The sequence below is a fragment of the Geospiza fortis genome, unplaced genomic scaffold, assembly GCF_000277835.1.
Source record: "Geospiza fortis unplaced genomic scaffold, GeoFor_1.0 scaffold468, whole genome shotgun sequence".
Lineage (NCBI taxonomy): Eukaryota > Metazoa > Chordata > Aves > Passeriformes > Thraupidae > Geospiza > Geospiza fortis.
Genome location: NW_005054502.1, coordinates 789,747 through 806,247, shown reverse-complemented (window position 1 = coordinate 806,247; position 16,501 = coordinate 789,747). Strand labels below are relative to the sequence as shown.

General features: G+C 53.4%; 1 protein-coding gene across 1 annotated transcript in view; it reads right to left on the bottom strand.

Moving 5' to 3' along the window:
- The window catches only part of MYH7B (myosin heavy chain 7B), a 32,329-nt gene extending 18,642 nt beyond the window's left edge, over positions 1 to 13,687 (bottom strand). Inside the window, exons 1-15 of the mRNA XM_031063403.1 lie at positions 13,680 to 13,687; positions 12,813 to 12,967; positions 11,933 to 12,036; positions 10,125 to 10,268; positions 9,875 to 10,031; positions 9,757 to 9,784; positions 8,703 to 8,821; positions 8,466 to 8,467; positions 6,110 to 6,202; positions 5,362 to 5,425; positions 5,165 to 5,263; positions 4,139 to 4,242; positions 3,153 to 3,291; positions 1,376 to 1,494; positions 139 to 288 (exon numbers count right to left, since the gene is read on the bottom strand). Coding sequence (XP_030919263.1) covers positions 139 to 288; positions 1,376 to 1,494; positions 3,153 to 3,291; positions 4,139 to 4,242; positions 5,165 to 5,263; positions 5,362 to 5,425; positions 6,110 to 6,202; positions 8,466 to 8,467; positions 8,703 to 8,821; positions 9,757 to 9,784; positions 9,875 to 10,031; positions 10,125 to 10,268; positions 11,933 to 12,036; positions 12,813 to 12,918 — 1,428 coding nt within the window. The 5' untranslated portion in view covers positions 12,919 to 12,967; positions 13,680 to 13,687. The remainder of the gene's footprint in view (positions 1 to 138; positions 289 to 1,375; positions 1,495 to 3,152; positions 3,292 to 4,138; positions 4,243 to 5,164; positions 5,264 to 5,361; positions 5,426 to 6,109; positions 6,203 to 8,465; positions 8,468 to 8,702; positions 8,822 to 9,756; positions 9,785 to 9,874; positions 10,032 to 10,124; positions 10,269 to 11,932; positions 12,037 to 12,812; positions 12,968 to 13,679) is intronic.
- Positions 13,688 to 16,501: the final 2,814 nt, after the last annotated feature.

Genomic DNA, 16,501 nt, shown 5'->3' with positions numbered 1-16,501 from the left:
CAGATACATCAACCCACCCAAGAGCCCCTTTCTCACCAAGGCCAGCACCTTCTTAGAGGAGCTAGAGCTCAAACCCCAGGGGACTGAGCTACCCTTACAACACTCCCTGAACCCACTGCAGGGGCCTGCAGAACTCACATCAAAGATCTCAAAGCCTGCAATGTCCAGCACCCCAATGAAGAACTGCCTGGCCAGCTTGGTGTCCAGGGTCTTGTTGATGCGGGTCACCAGCCACTTGAACATGCGGTCGTAGGTGGCTTTGGCCAGGGCCCCCACAGCGTACAGCACCTGCAAGGCAAAGCCCAGAGCACACAGGGAGTGTCACACACATGCTTTATGAAAAATCCTTTCCTTAAATGTAAACAATGGATATCTGCTGCTGTGGAATGCAACAGGTGCATCTGTGATTGGTGTCATGTGGTTGTTTTTTAATTAATGGCCAATCACAGTCCAGCTGTCTCGGACTGTCTGGTCAGTCACAAGATTTTATTATAATTCCATTCCTTTCTATTCCTTACTAGCCTTCTGATGAAATATCTTCTTCTATTTTTTGTATAGTTTTAATATAATATGTATCATAAAATAATAAATCAGCCTTCTGAAACATGGAGTCAAGATTCTCATCTCTTCCCTCATCCTCAGACCCCTGCCCAAACCACAAATGAGCTTCCCCCTGCTCCTGCAGGAGCCACAGGCTGACAGAGAGCTCCTCCTGGCACACAAAGGATGGACAGACACATCCAAGGAGTTTGTGGTTACAGCACAAGCTCCAAAATTAGTTTTGCGTTCCTCACAAGTGTGTTCCTGCCTACCTGGCCTATCTTGCCTCCAGGGTTTTAGGATATAAATTCAGTTTAAAGTGACATTTTCAGAAGCCTTGTGTCTGGCCAGAGCCTACAGCCCACTTTGGATAGGACACCAGCTCCTGAGGTCCTCCTGAACTGTGCTCAAGGACTGGCTTGCACTATTCAGGCCAGGTCTGGGCTCCCAGTTGGGGTGTGGCTGGAATCTGACAAGGTCCATTTGAGTCTTCTACAAGATCAACTCAGATGAGTATTCAGATATTCAGAGTTTTCTAATTTTCAGGGCTGAACTCTTCACAGGAGTGTGACTGTCTCTGAAGCAGATCCACAGAACCTGGACCTGCTCTGGCTGGGATCCAACCCACATTTCAGACACCACACTGGATCTGCAGCCTTGGTTAATGCGCAAAGCTATCAGCCAGCTCTGCCACCCACTTCCCCTGCTCCTAAAAGCCAAGAACTGTGGATACACCTTCTCCTGCTGCTCTGGAGTCTCCTCCTACACCCAACTGAAGCACCAGTGACAGCCCATTGTGAGCAGGGGACACGTGTCCTGCTGTCCTGTCACTCACCTGCTCCACGTTCTGACCTTTGGTCACGTACTCATTGCCCACTTTCACACGAGGATGGAGCAGCCCCTTGATGAGGTCAGCTGAGCTGATTCCCATGAGATAGGCAGCTTTGTCAGCACCTGCAAGGCACCACAAAGGCATGAGGGGCCTGCAAGGAGGGTCTGGGAAGGGGGAAAGGAACCAAAATTAAAAATGACCTGCTCCTATGGTGATCAGTGCTAACCACACTGTTTTTTCCACCTCCTCCAGTACCTGTTGTGATTTTCCATCTTGGATACTCCATGATGCTTTACAGTTTGAACCTCCTGACTGAGAAGTTACTGTCTGGAGGCCTGCTGCACCTTATCAGGTGCTTATCAGGTTTTAGCCTTATTGATCTGGGATTCTCGATGCATTTTCCAGTGGAGGTTTGAATTTCCACACAGGGAATTTGAGTTGGCCAGAAGAGAGGTGATTGTCTTTCATAAACTCCTGATAGCAGATAGCTAGCAAATCACCTCTGCAGGGCAATCACTGCCATATCAAAACCTTCATTCATTACCAGGGAGCAGCTAAAGGCTGTGTTGCCACTCCTGAGGCACAGAAAACTTTTCCTTCATGAATGTTAACATGACAAAGACTGATCCAGGTGATCATTTCTGCTGGATCCCTGTTGAAACCTTCCAAGTAAGTGCTAGAGCTCCTCCTGCTCACCCTCCCATGTGCTGCAAAGTCACCCTCTCCCTTCAGGTTTGCTCTGCAGTCTGACTGTTCTTAGATCTGTGAATTGCATTGGATTTTGCTGAGCAATGAAAGTGTTGGACAGTGTTTGTGTCCTACTCTAACAGCTCTTCAGGAGGCTGTGAGCTGAGCAGGTCCTGCTCCCAGCCTGGCTGGAATGCTGTGCAGTGAAGGGCAGGAGGTGAAGAGCAGGAGGAGACTGCACAAGATGAAGCCCAGCAGGGCTGTGACAGCCTGTGATGCTGCTGAGACAAGTCTGATGCAGATGAGACCACCTTGCAGAAAGACTGTTCCAAATATTCCTGCTTAAGGACAAGCCCTTGGTGCACCCCAGCAGGGCCTAAGTCAGTGAGGGATCAGGGGATCAGGGTCCCTGACCTCCACAGGCCAGGCAGGGGGAGTTATCCCAGCCTGGGCAGCTCTGGAGTGTTGGGGAAGATGAAACAGGAAAGCCTTACCAATATGATTGCCTGGCAAAAGGTTTTGAGAATATGGAAACTCGAAGTGAGATTGAAATGAAAGCAAGCTTTGAGATCCCTCAGTTACTGAACAACTGGAAAACAATGGCATGGCCAGCTGAAGGTGATCCCCTTCTGATGGAACAACACCCTCTGCTTGCAGACAGGCCCAAGGGTCAGAGCAGACCCTACAGCTTGGCAGAAGGGGCCCAAAGAGGAGTTTTTAGGGTTTAAAATGGAACACAGTATGGTAATGTAATGATTCTTATAGGCTGTATGGAAATGCTGTGGGATTTGTACATTGTACTAGATTGGGTAGTGAGAATCAGAACATTCAACACAGAAGAAGATTTATGGTATTGTAACGAGAACCTTGCTTACTCATCCTCTTTACCACGCTCTTGCCTTCTCTCTCTTTCCCCCTCTCTTCTCTCAGCCTGCTCTGAGCTGTGGCTGGCAGCTCCCAGCAGGGCCCTGCCCCCAGGCCCTTTGCAATAAACCCCAAGTTCCAGCCCTGGCTGCAGAGATCTCTCGTGTCCCTCTGTCCTGACTGTCCCACCCCCTGCTGCTCCTGCACTGGAGCCCAGAGCCCCACTCACTTTCAGTGCCATCAGCCTCTGCCTGCTCTTCCCGCTGCTTTTGCTTGAATTTCATGTTCCCAAAGTGCATGATGGCCCCCACTATTTTATAGGAGCCGTATTTCTCATCGCTGCTGAAGCCCAGGATGTCCATGGCATGCTGAGGAGACACAAAGCAGTACAGACAGAACAAATTTACCACGCTGAGGTGAGGGTTGGTTCTTCTCCCACTGTCTCCTAAGGTACTCTCCCTGTCCTGGGGCTGGGCAGGGTGCCCTCTCTGATGGGCACCTAACCAAGGAATTCTGTCCACGGGGTTTGAATGTGGCTCCAGCTCCCACAAGACCCATTTGGAAGCCAAAGGACTGGCCTAGCATCCACAAGGAGGAGGTTCTCCAAGCTGAGGGCTCAGGAGGAGACCTGACTGATCTCTACAGCTCCCTGACAGGAGGGGGCAGCCAGGGGGGTCAGGCTCTGCTCCAGGGAACAGGGACAGGATGGGAGGGAACGACCTCAGGCTGTGCCAGGGGAGGTTCAGGTTGGACACCAGGAGGAATTTGTTCACAGAAAGAGTTGTCAGGCATTGGCAGGGGCTGGCCAGGGCAGTGCTGGAGTGCCCATCCCTGGAGGTGTCCAAGGAAGGGCTGGACATGGCACTCAGTGCCCTGGGCTGGGTGTCAGGGTGGGGATAAATCACAGGCTGGACTCAACCATCTTGGGGGTCTTTTCCAAATTTAATGATTCTGTGATCTTCTTTCTCATAGGCACTATGGGAAATGCTCATGTGCCTCAGGCCCTTCCTGATGCAGGGACTGACTCTCCCTTCCCTGCCTGGATGAGGCTGTTGGTGCAGATCAGAGTCACTCTGCCCCTTCCTGTACACTCACAACAGCCACCAATGAACCAGAGGGAATTCCCAACTGATTTAAAGAGGGAAGCCAGGGCACATCCCCAGAGCTGCCCAGAGGAAGGCTGTGCCCTCCCCAGGCCCAGGGCTGTGCACATACATCTGTGGCCATGAGCTCCTCGCCGTCATCCAGGTTGTCTACCGTTGTCACCCCCTGGGAGCAGAAGTGGTAGTCGTAGGGGTTGAGGGACAGCAGCAGCATATCTGCAGGGGGATGACATGCAGAGGGTGAGGCCAGCCTGGCAGGGACATCCCTGCACACAGATGGAGCAGGAAGGCTTCCCCAGCCTCACCAGCTGGGGGAGGAACAGCCTCTTCCAGCACAGGCAGGTCCACACGTGGGTCCACCTCTTCTGTGCTTGCCTCCTGCTTGCTATCTTGGGATATGGCCTGGCTGCAGACTGATTTAGAAGTGGCCACCATGCCCTTGTGACTCCAGATAAGATTACTGCTCCCTCAGATCTGCCTAATAAGGTGCTGTTCAGCACCAAGCTCAGGAGCCCTCAGCCAAGAGCTGAGCACGCCAGGGGCTGTGCCAGCCATCCTTCTGCGTGGGGAAAGGCTTCCTGAGTGGGATGTGGCAGCAGGAGGCTGCTCAGAGCTGCCCCAGCACAAACTCAGATCAGGTGGGGCTGTCCTGGGGATCACATCGGCAGCTGTGTCCCAGCTCACCTAGAACAGGTCATCTCACCTGCTGAGGAGGCTGCAAAACACTTCCCTCCATCCCAAAATGAGTAAATCTGCAGCCTGCACACGCTGAGGTCAGTGCTGTACCCACCACCCCACGAGGACTCTGTGCAAGGCAGCTTTGCAAAGCACATTCCCACCTTGCAGATAGACCCTGGGTGACCCCTGCTCCTACACAGTGGCAGAAAGGGCTTTAGTCTGGCTTCTCAGCCTGTGAGGATAATGGAGGCTGGGCTAGATGGCCTCTTGAAGTCCCTTCCACCCTGAATTCCACCAATCCCATGATCCTGCACAGCTAGCAAAGCCTTCAAGGGCAGAACCTGCATGGTGAGCCGGGTCTGCTCATTCCTGTGGACCCCAGAGCTGACCCCAGAGCTCTCTGGGGCTGTTTTCAGGCCATCCTGCTCTAAGGGCTGCACGGCATCTTTGGCTGCCTTACCTTGCAGCTCTGGTTTCTTCCCAGACAGGATCTGGTAGAAGATGTGGTAGCTCCGTTCTTTGGGTTGCTGGAAAATCACTCTGGATTTTTCCAGAAGATCTAGAATGAAGTAGGGCAGAGGGGTCAGAGCAGGGCTTGTCCCTTCCCAGAGCTGAGCACAATGTGGGATGAATTCCCTCCCCAGGGCAGCTACTCACAGATGTCAATGTCTGCAGAGGCCAATTTCCCTGAGGGACCAAAGTGGATCCGGATGAACTTGCCCTGAAAACACCCACAGGAGGTAAATGCTGGGCTTGCCTACAGAGCTACAGCTCTGAACAGCCCCTAGAAACTGAATTCATTTCCCACTTCTTGAGCTTCTGCTGATGCCAGGCAACTTACTGGCCTCTCTAAAGGGGTGAAGTTCTCTGCTTTGTAACGTGAAGAAGCTCAAAGAGCATTGCCCAAGGGTTTAAATACCAGGCAGGCAGAAATTTCACTGACAGCAGATAAACCCCTGTCCTCAGGTCTATTCTTACCACTGACCATTCTGTGACACAGAGCCTGCCTGCAGCCCCTGCTCCGTGCTGGGCTCAGGGTCTCCCCCAGCAGTGCCTCCCTCCCCTGCAGGCACAGCAGAGCCAGGCTGGGCTCAGCAAAAACGGTGCTGCTTCCTGGAAGGGACACATTTGTCTGTCCCAGAGCACCCCAGGCTGTGCTCAGCCTTGGTCCTGCCAGGGATGTCTCTCCAGCCACAGGCTGTGACACCAGGGCCGTTCGTGCTGGCCACCATTCACTGCACTGACAAACCAGAACAACGTGCCTCTGGCAGTCCAGTGCCACTGGGAAGCAGCTCCATCTCCCTGCCACGTGCCTGTGGCTCCCAGGGCACAAGGCCACAGTGCCACCCCCTGTGCATGCAGCCCAGCCCAGCAGCCACAGCTCCCTGCCCTGTGAGGCACTCACAAAACGCGAGGAGTTGTCGTTTCTTATGGTTTTGGCATTGCCAAAAGCCTCCATGGCTGGGTTAGCCTCGATGATTTGATCCTCGAGGGTGCCCTGGGGAACAAAACCAAAGGGTGTGTCACACAGCCAGAGGGGATCTGTCACCAAGAGCAGGAGCAGTGCCAGGGGCTGCTTGCTGCACTCCTCAGCTGTCCGTGGGACCTGCTGCCCCCGAGGCATCTCCGTTTATCAGCACAGCTGGGGTTTGCAGCAGTGCCCTCTGTGGCCTTCTCCTCACCCAAACTGGAGCCCCAGGCTGCTGTCCCCTCAGCACACAGCAGTCCTTGCCCCCTTTCTTAGGACCTACACTATGCAAACTAAGACAAGCTCGTGTTGTCACAACAGGCTGAATCATTTCAGGCTCTCTGGCATCAGGCATTTCCTCTTCCACCAAACCAAAGTCTAGGACAGTGCACATCAACAAGGTCCCTACACCAACAACATGCATTGCAGGGTCCCAGTGTGATGGGGATACACCACAAGTGCCAGCTGGCATGATCTGCTGAGAACACTGGGGCTCTCCTGAGCAAGCCCCAAGATGAATCCTTTCCTTACCTTGTTTTCCATGTGTGTTTCTCTGTTCAAAGATAAAGAGGCAGCCTCTGCCTAATGCAGCTAAAGCAGGAGAAGGATTTGAGGAGAGGAGCAAGAGACTGCTCCAGTCTGCAAGAGACTGCTACACCACATGGAGGATGGTGGGGTTTGACACCTGCTACAGAGTTTGGTGGCACAGACACCTGCAGGACTTTTCATCAGAGCTTTGCCCATACTCTGACACATTCCAATCCACAGGGCTTTCCTCAGATGGGGAACACCAGCTCTGGGCTCTGCCCATCCAGAGCCACCCTCTCTTTCCAATGCTGGAACCACAACTGCTCCCCACCTCTGCAGCTCCAGGTGTGTGAAGGGCAAAAGAGACAGGGAGCAGCTGTGCATCACACACTCACCAACACACTATCACCTGAGTATCCCTTCAGCTCCTATCTCTAAATTCACCCTGGCCTAAAAATACCTGGCCTGGGGGATTCAGTGAGGGCATCCCCAAGACCCACAGGTCCAGCCCCTGAGCTGTCTCACCGTTTGTCCCAGTGGTCCCTTGTGTGATGATAAACATCCCCCAGCCAAGGGTGTGCACCAGCTAAAGGCTCCGAGAAACCAAGGATGTGTGACTGAGCCCTTGGGGCATTGGGAGCCCCAGGGGCTGAACCTTTGCTGGGTTTCCTTGGAGCAAACACCTCAGAAATGTACCCAGGCAAGGACATCAGCTGCCTGCAGGGCTGGGCAGTGCCAGGGCTTGGCAGAGGGTGGCAGGTCTGGGTACCAGCAGGGCACTGGTCTGCAGCAGAGGGTCTGCTCCTGCCCCTCTGCACCACCACCCCCAGCTGGGCTTTGAGGCTGAGGAGGATCTTCACCTCACCTTTGGAGGAGCCCACACCACTGCTAGGCAAACACTGGATAGAAATGAATATTTCTATCCCCCTTGAAGGAGAGGTTGGATTCAGAAAGGCAGAAAGAGATGAAACAGCAAAGCTTCCAGCTGTGGGAAGGAGGCAGATACAAAGCCAAGAACACTGCCCTGCCCAGGTGTTGCTCCCAGACCTAAGGAGGAGGCCCCACATGTCACCCCATCATAGATCTGTGGTGCAGCAGAACTCTGTCCTCAGCATTAAAGAGCCCACAACACTTACCCCAGTTTTAGTGGCAAGAGCTGCCTAGAGAAAGGAGAGAAAATGATCTTTAGAAATCCAGAAAAGCCAGGCAAGAACCACAAGAAGCATGGTCAGAAAAGCAGGGCATGACCATTTAGTGCCAAAAAAAAAAAGTCCAAGAGAAAAAAAAACAACTCGGAGGATTAAACTTTATAGGAGAGGCCAAAAAGTTGTTAAATAGATTAGCTCAAGAAAATAAAGAAATGCATCAAAAAGCAAGAACAGTTAAATTCAAACTTGAAGAAGAGAAAAGAAAATAATGCTCAAGTATTGCTTGTCTGATACCTAAAGCAGCCAGTTTGCTTCCTCGAGGGGACAGCAGGCTGGAGCCTCAAAGTATCCAGAAGAAATAAGCAATTGCAAGGGCAGCTCAAAAATAACCAGCACCAAAGAAAAGCAAGATTCAAAACGAGAGCAAGAAAAGCACAAGGTAGAAAAGGGTCAAAATCAACAAAAGGAGGGGAAAAAAAGGGAGAAAATGCTGAAAAGCAAGGCTTAAAAGAGGCAAGGTGGGAAATGGAAGGTTTACTTCATCCCTTTAATGGTCCTTAAGAGGATCACTGGGGTGTTGAAAGAGGAAGAGAAGAGAAAGAGAACAACTGAAGCACCTCTTCCAGGCTGCACAGATTGAGCAGCCACATTAAAAAAAAAAAAAAAATTCCATTTCCCCTTGAGCAGAATAATTTCAAGCCTTGCTTGTTCAAAAGTCAGGGAAAAGCCAAGCCCTGGGTGGGTCAGACCAAAACACAAAAAGTTGGGGAAGAAAAAGTAAGAAGAAAGGGGAAGGCGGGGGGAAAAAAATTAAAAACCAAAAAAAATAAAGAAAGGAAGAAAACAACAAGAACTTGTTTGAAAAGAAGATCTTACTACTTTCTTGCCCGGTGTGTCGCCCAAGGCTGCGACAATGGCAAAGTACTGAATGACCCGCTTGGTGTTTACAGTCTTACCAGCACCAGATTCTCCGCTTAGAGTAACAGAAATACACAGATAAGGGCATGAGGCAAAGAACAGGCACAAATCCTCCGCTTAGAGTAACAGAAATTACACCGAAAAGGGCACGAGGCAAAGAACAGGCAAGCCTGACAACCATCCCAGACAAGCCAAGCCTCGGAGGATGGCGGGGCTGCAGCTCTCCCTCACCCCCAGCTCTCAGGGGTGCTTGTGTTTGGGGCTTGCCCTCGGAGCCACAGCAGCTCCGGGCTGTCCGTGTGTCCCGGCAGGGCTCAGCTTGCCTTGGGGAGCCACAGCCGCTCCGGGCTGTCCGTGTGTCCCGGCAGTTTCAGCCCGGAGCTCTGAGCCCGGCCGGCTTTGCTGGGGCATGGCGGGGATGGCAGCAGGGGCACGGTGCCGGGGTGCAGGGTGCCCGCTGTGGGGGGCTGAGCTCATCCCTATAGTTAGTGCTGCTGTGCCATTGTAATCCCGCAGCACAAAGAGCCGGGGGGAGCGGGGCCGCCACCGGACACTCGCCAAGCATCTCTCCGCGGCCCCTGCCTTTCCTAATTAGGCCATGGCCGAGGCTAAAAATGTCCCTGGCTCCTGGCAGCGGCGGAGGGTCCTTTAGAGTCCTTTATATAGCCCTTATCTAGATGTCACTTGAAATCAACCTGGCCTCCACCCTCCCACATCACCCTTCTCCCTCCGGCCACCATGTCGCTGCGGCCTTGGCCTCCATCTCTGCTTTCCCCCGGAGGGTGCCGGGGCTCGGGGCGCTCCCGCAGCTGTCGGGGTGCGGGGGAGCCCGGCCCGCGCGGGGCTTTGTCACCTGGCACGGTGGCGGGGCAAGGGTGACAGCTGCCGGCATGGGGAGGGGACACTGCCGGGGGGGCTGCTTCGGGCACAGGGCATAGAGCACAGCACGGGGGGTCTCGGGGCAGGGCGAGGAGATGCAGGGACACTTACGTGATGAGCATGGACTGGTTTTCACGGTCTGCAAGAGAAGGAGCCGGCGTTAGGGCAGCGCTGGCGGGTGCCAGGAGCCCGGGCTGGCCGGGATGGGGTCCCCCAGGGCAGGGCTTACTGCGGAGCATGTCGTTGTAGGCGTTGTCGGCGATGGAGTAGATGTGCGGCGGTGCCTCCGAGCGCCGCTTGCCCTTGTAGGCTGCCACCACGGGCGCCGTGTACACCGGCAGCCACTTGTAGGGGTTGATGGTGACACAGAAGAGCCCCGAGTAGGTCTGCAGGGGGAAAACGGGTAGGTGAGGGATGTCCCGATGTCCCTGGACCTCCCCACACCACCCCACCCCACCCCAGGGGTGCTGTGGGCTTACGTAGATCATCCAGTGGGAGTAGCGGCGCTTCAGGTTGTAGAGCACAGAGGCCTCGTTGAGATGTGTCAGCATGGCCATGTCCTCAATCATGTCAAACTTGGGGGGGTTCATGGGCTGCACCTCGTCCTCCTTCACCACCCGTGTCTGTCAGAGGAGGGGGACACGTCAGAGGGACCCCAGCCCTCACGGAGCACCCTGTCCCCAAAACCTGCCAGGTGAAATGACACCCGTGCTGGGGACAGCCTTGGTCCCTGTGCCTGCTGTCATCCTGGCAGGGCTGCCCAATGTTCTGGGTGACAGGCCCGGGGCAGCCCCAGCAGCACCCAGCCACAAAGCCCAGCTGGGACAAGCACACCCAGCTTGTTCCCTCCTCAGGGAGAGGGTTGAGCCTGAGCTCAGGTTGTTGCTGAGCCTGACAGAGGACTCCAAGTTATTCCCCCAAAATGTGCCTGACACCCCCATCCTGTGTTCTCCTTCCCAGCCTCTGCCCATGCCAGCGCTGTCTTTTGCTCCAAAGACATCCCTGGTTATTTGGGCAAACAGCTGAAGCCTGTACTCCATCACTTAAAACTGGATTTATTTAATCCCACGAGACCAAGCACGGGGAAAATATCACGTTACGTATCTGGCCTGGATGGAGAAGCTGGATTTAGCAAATGGTCTTGTTAATAAAGACTAAATTAAATCTTTCAGAGGTTTGTCTTTTTTATGGATGAAGATGAAGCACGTGCTGTTATAAGACGCCAGGTGTTAAAAGCAGGAGGGTACACAGAAGGATAAAGGAGGGCTTTATGTCTCAAAACTTTCTGCTGGAAATGCTTATCCAGGGAAAACTGATATGGTTTCTGATTTTGTAAATCCATGACAAATCATTAAAAAGATGGTTTCAAGAGGAAACAGCAAATAGGGTTTGGAAACTGCTCTGTTCTCAGAATTGGAAGGTGTTCTAAATATCAGAAGAAACTTCTAAAATTTATAACTCCTCTATGACAAATTTCACTTTGGAGAGGGCAAATCTCTTTACTTGCTTTCCAAAATTCAGACAAAAATATTTTCAAAGCCTTGACATTTTTCAAAGACAATTACATATATCTTTTCACATTTAGCAGGCACAAACCGTTCTTAGTGCTATTCTGACTAGAGAAGAAATAGAAATAATGAAATCTATCATCTACTGCCTGGTGAGGTCCTTGTTCTTTTTCCCGGTTTCACACTAGTGTGCTCTGCAGTGAAGTTGCAGGGTCATGAGACTTCCATATTGAAGAAAGGAATATTAATTAAGCTCATTTGCAGCTAATTGCACTGGATATTATCTTGACAAATACCAGCTGGTCCTTATTTGCTTTGCTGCAGAAAGCTGGAGCCTCTCCACCCCTCATAACCTGTCCTCCCAATAGCTCACCCCACTGCAAATCTGGGCTAAGAGGAGCAGGAATTGGCCAGCTGGCCCCTTACCTGTTGTTTCAGGCTCTGGGATGAGCCGGCCACTGGTTCAGCATCACAAAGGGCTGTGCTGGGGGTGCTCCCCCATCCAGGAGCTGTGCTGGGCCAGCCCCACCGTGCCCTCGGTGTGTCCTGCAGGACACCCACAGGGCTGTGACAGCAACCCCTCGGTGGGAGATGCTGAACTGGTGCCACTCTTGGCAAGGAACTGGCCTACGTGTGCTGACACTGCCGTGTGTGTCCCCCCGGGGCACGACTGATCAGGGTTATCAGCAGGAGCTCACGGCTTCAGACGTGATCCTGTCACACGTATCCCCCTCCACACACACTTGCTCTCCCTTGGAAAAGGAAAGGTATTTGCTTACTTCCTTATCTTTGGTTTCCACAGTGACTTTGCCACCAGAGCTTTCTTTTATTTCCACTTCGATATAGGCTTCTTTCTCATCTGGGATCCAAGCTCGCTTCTTTCCTGGAGGAGACGTTGGGAAAGGAAAAAGGAAAGGAAAGGAACATAATACAGGTTGTAATGTAGGAGACCAAGTGAAATTGTCAACTGAAAGCCACATAAATGCAGTTTGATAATGTGGAAGGACAGTGATTATTCCTTCCTATGTTCTTGGTCATAGCAGCTGTGATTTCTTTGCCTTCTTCATGTCTGGCAGCTTTTTACTTTGATGGGGTCAACTTCTAGCCTGACGGAAATCTGCTGCCTCACGTGTGCCTGCACTCAGACTGTCATGAGAAGGGGACAGTGTGAGGAAGCAAAACTCTTCTGCCAAACTGCAAGGAGCAAGTTGGGCCCTGGATCCTGAGCGTGGCAAGCTGTGGGAGAGCAGGGTGGCTGGGACAGAGAGGACACCTCCAAAATGAAAGAGCTGCAGAAGCTTTGACACCAGTCCCCCAGCCCTCCTGCCCCTCAGGGTCAGGGAAGATGAAGGATCACCTCCACCCACACCTCAGCAAAGCAGAGGAAAGTAAAAAACCTGCTTTTCTCACTTGTGAGATCTTCCTGCCCTCCAGGGTGCTGGGAGAAGGAATTCTGCACTGCCTGTGATGCCTTGAGGAGCAGCACAGGGAGAGAAGAAGGGAGGACTCCTGAGAGAGCCACGGCAGAGGGGCAGGCTCGGGGACACACCCGGGCCGGGCTCAGGGACATACCCGGGGTGGGCTCGGGGACACACCTGGGCTGTGCTGGGCTCGGGGACACACCCGGGCCGGGCTCGGCAGCCCGGGACTGTCTCTTACCATCGAACGGGATGGTCTGGAGCTTCAGCTGCTCCGTGTAGCTTTTCCGGAGGTACGGAGCAGCCTCCCCAAACTCGCTCATGTCCAGCAGAGACATCTTGTCCATCTGAGGGAGACTTGGCAGCAGCGAAGGAAGAGTGAAAGACACCTGAGCGCTGAAAGGAGGGAAGGAGAGGGGTCAGTGCATGGGGAAAGTGCTTGCCAGTGGGTTGAAAACCACGAGTGACACGATCATCAAACAAGGTTTTGATTTTAGGGAGTGAGAGAAGACAGGGACAACAATGCTAACTGATAAAAATTATATTAATGAGACAATTACTGATACTTTCCCTTCTGATGCTGTCATCCCTACACTGGAAGTCCTGGCTGGGTGAGCCAGAATCACTTTGCTGTCAAAATCCACATTCCCACTTTAGGTGAGATTGTCAATAACAGCCCTTTCCTTGATAAGCTCAGCTAAAACCCATCCCAGCTCTACAGAGCCACTGGAGCCTGGTGCCCTGCTGTTCTGCTGAGCGATACTGCAGCAAGATAAAAGCAAGGCTGGGTGTATTACCCCTGGGAAGACCCTTCTAGAAGGCTGGTGTGGCAGCTGCTTGGAAAAGCACTTTTATGACTGTGCTTCTTAATATCCATCTAATGCAGTGCCACCCTGCAAAGCTCTGGAACGCCGCAGCCATCACGGATGGAGCCACAACTTGGCAAAACACAGAGTCCTCAGCAAAAATGCTCATGATCCAGGTCTGTCCCACCCTCCCCTGTGCCAGCAGAGCCAGTCCCTGTCCTCTGGGATCAGCCAGCCTGCAGGGGTGAAGAGGGTTAGTACAGGGGACACGCGTGCACACAGACATGCTCTGTATTACTGACCTTGGTGCTAGGACCGAGTGGCTCTGTGCACGCTGCAAAGCCCCTTTTTATTGTGTCTGTCAAGGTCAGAGTGGGAAAAGATATGTCAGAAATTCCCATGTGTCATGTCCACACAGCTCCATTGGTGCTGCTGTCCCACTGCCCGGACAGACACAAAAGGCAAACTTCACTTTTATCTCTCTGCAAATGCAGCCTGGTTATTTTTATTCCTGTATTGTCAGGCGAGTACAAAGGCAGAGTGAGAGATTGCAGCTTGGGAAGGCAGCACAGCCCTCCCAGCCTGCTCTGCCTGCTCCAGTGGGGAGCTGAGGAATGAGAGCTCTGCCAGTTCCTCCTGCACCTGAGCACTCGATCCCGTTGCTGCTGCCTCCCACCATGCCAGGAGAGCTGCTGCTTGGTGGGATGTGTGTGGCTGCTGCCTTTTCCAGCTGGAACATCCCAGCTTCTCACTCAGCTCTGGTCTTAGCTTCTCCCAGACACACTGTCTGGAAGGTGAAGGACCGTGGGGCTTGATTGTCCAGGTTCTGCTCCCCAAACTCCTCACCTTAGTATGGGAGCTGGTTTTGTGGCTAGGCCAAGTTCATAATATCTCAGCAGAGAGGTTGCTGGGTTTCCTGCACACCATTTTTACCAGACAGCACCTAGAGGTGCTATGTACAGCCTGGAGCACATCTCCATCCTGGCAGCACCACCATGGGCTGCCCAAAATGGGAACAGGACACCCTGGGGCCATCCCAGCTCAAGGAAAAGCCACTCAGCTGCTGGCATCCAAAGTGCACTGAGGTTTCTACCCTGGAGAACCAGGGCCCATGGCTGCAGGGTTTGTTATTCCCCATTCAGCACCTCTCACAGCCCAGAGTAACTCGGGGCTGCTGTAGCCTCCTGACAGTGGGGGAAACTGAGGCAGGGAGTGGTTAAGGATCAGCTGTGCAGTGCTGTGCCCAGGCTGGATGTGGCACAGGCTCTGTCACAGCCAGAATAGCAGCACCAGAGGCTGCTTTGGGCATGTGGCTTCAGCCTGGGCACACAGCCGAGGCTGCAGAGAGATTTTTGCAGCCCCAGCACCTGCCCTGAATGCAAGCCCCAGCCATAGTCAGTCTTTCCATCCAGCACACAGGGTTGCTGCTACACTCCCCCCAATCTGGGTTCCAAGTGCCATTATCTCTGCACCCCCAACAGAAAGGTCCCTGCCCTCCCATCCTGCTTTGGAGAGACGTCTGAGAGATTCATGGGGTGGAGGAATGTGGGAAATAGTAAAGGTAAGATTTTCAGAAAGCTGGAAAAGCAGGCTTTAGAAACAGAACAGAGAATCAGCTACAGCTGTGAAGTCTGCAGGTAGAAAAAGTTACAATAGTTTAGCAAGTAAGGACATGAAACAAGAGTTTGAGAAACCCTCCAAACACAGAGGAGGACTGCAGAGCCATCCCCTGCGGGCTGAGCCCCAGCAGGGAGGAAGGCTGGGCTCAGGGATGGGTTGATGTTGCCTTCACTGGCAGCAATGTCAGTGCTTTGCATGGTGTCAGACTCCCCCAAGAACTGAAATGCTCCCATGGAGGGGAATCAGTGGCATGAACAAGGATTTGGGTACAGCAGGATAAAACGGGGTGCAGGGCCCCATCCCCACATCCCATGTGGGCGCTCCTCAGCAGGTTAGTGTTCAGGAGTGCGGGTCCTCACCTGGATTTGTGAGCAGCTGGTGCAGAGCTGGACTCCACCAAAGCATCTGCTGCAACCCCCCAGGGGAGACCACAGGGACACCAGTGCTGAGGTCCCTCTTGACCATGGCATGCTCAGTCTTGCCAAGATGGCAGAGTTCCAGCAACCTGAGGAGCCACAGGCTCCGGGGGACCACAGAGCCCTCTGAGGTTACCCTGGTGGTCTTCTGCCTCTCTGTCCTGGGCTCAGGGTCAAGTTTCCACCCACTCCCTGGAGGGACCCGAGGCTTTGGTGGGTCCTGTGCCAAGTACCTTTGCCACAAGCACCCGAGCAGTGGGATGAGCCCTTGGCCCAGCCCCACCAGCTGGCCCAGCCTCACACATTCTTCTCAGGGCATGTACTCGCCCCACACTCCGCTCACCCCCTCCCTGCCTTATCTTTAAAGCGATTTTATTTTCGGAGATTCCTCCTGCAGTTCCTTCTGTTCGCCCCGGTTCCTCTCCCTCTTTGAAGAGGTTCCAGCAGGGTCCATCAAAGGCCAGGCAGATCTGTAGAAGAGGAAATGTGAATGGGTCACTCCAGCAGCTGCTGAAGGGTTCTTCCTCCAGGTTTGGGTAGTTTTGGCAGGTTTGGTGTTTGTGATGTGGTTTTTCTGGATGGTGGGGAGCTTATCCTTGTATGGCTGGCAAGGCCTGAGCTGTGCCCTGCTCAGGCAGGTGGGACAGGGCAGTAAGATCCTATGGACCTCCCACAAAATCCCATGGCACAACGAGGAGCTCATGGCTTCAGCCTGAGCAGAGGGGAGTTTTCTCTAGGTAGCTCTAGCCCAGAGTGAACAGCGTGCCCAAATGATTCCCCAGCCCTGCACACCCACCCTCAGCAGTGAGATCATCTTCCCTGACCACTGACACCTCTGCTCATCCCCTGGGCTCTGTGCTTGGTGTTGGTGCCCCATGATAAGATGGAAAAGGAGAGGGCTCCTCAGCCAAGCCTCTCCCCATGGGACAGGGCACCACCAGCACCAGACAGCAGAGGTGCCCCATCAGTGAACATTTTGTGGTCAGACCAGCTCCTACCCAGCCCTGGAGAGCCAGGAGGGTGCCAGGGGCTCAGCCACCCTCTCCAGAGAAATCCCCTGGCTGCTCCCTGACCCCCCGCAGGAAACG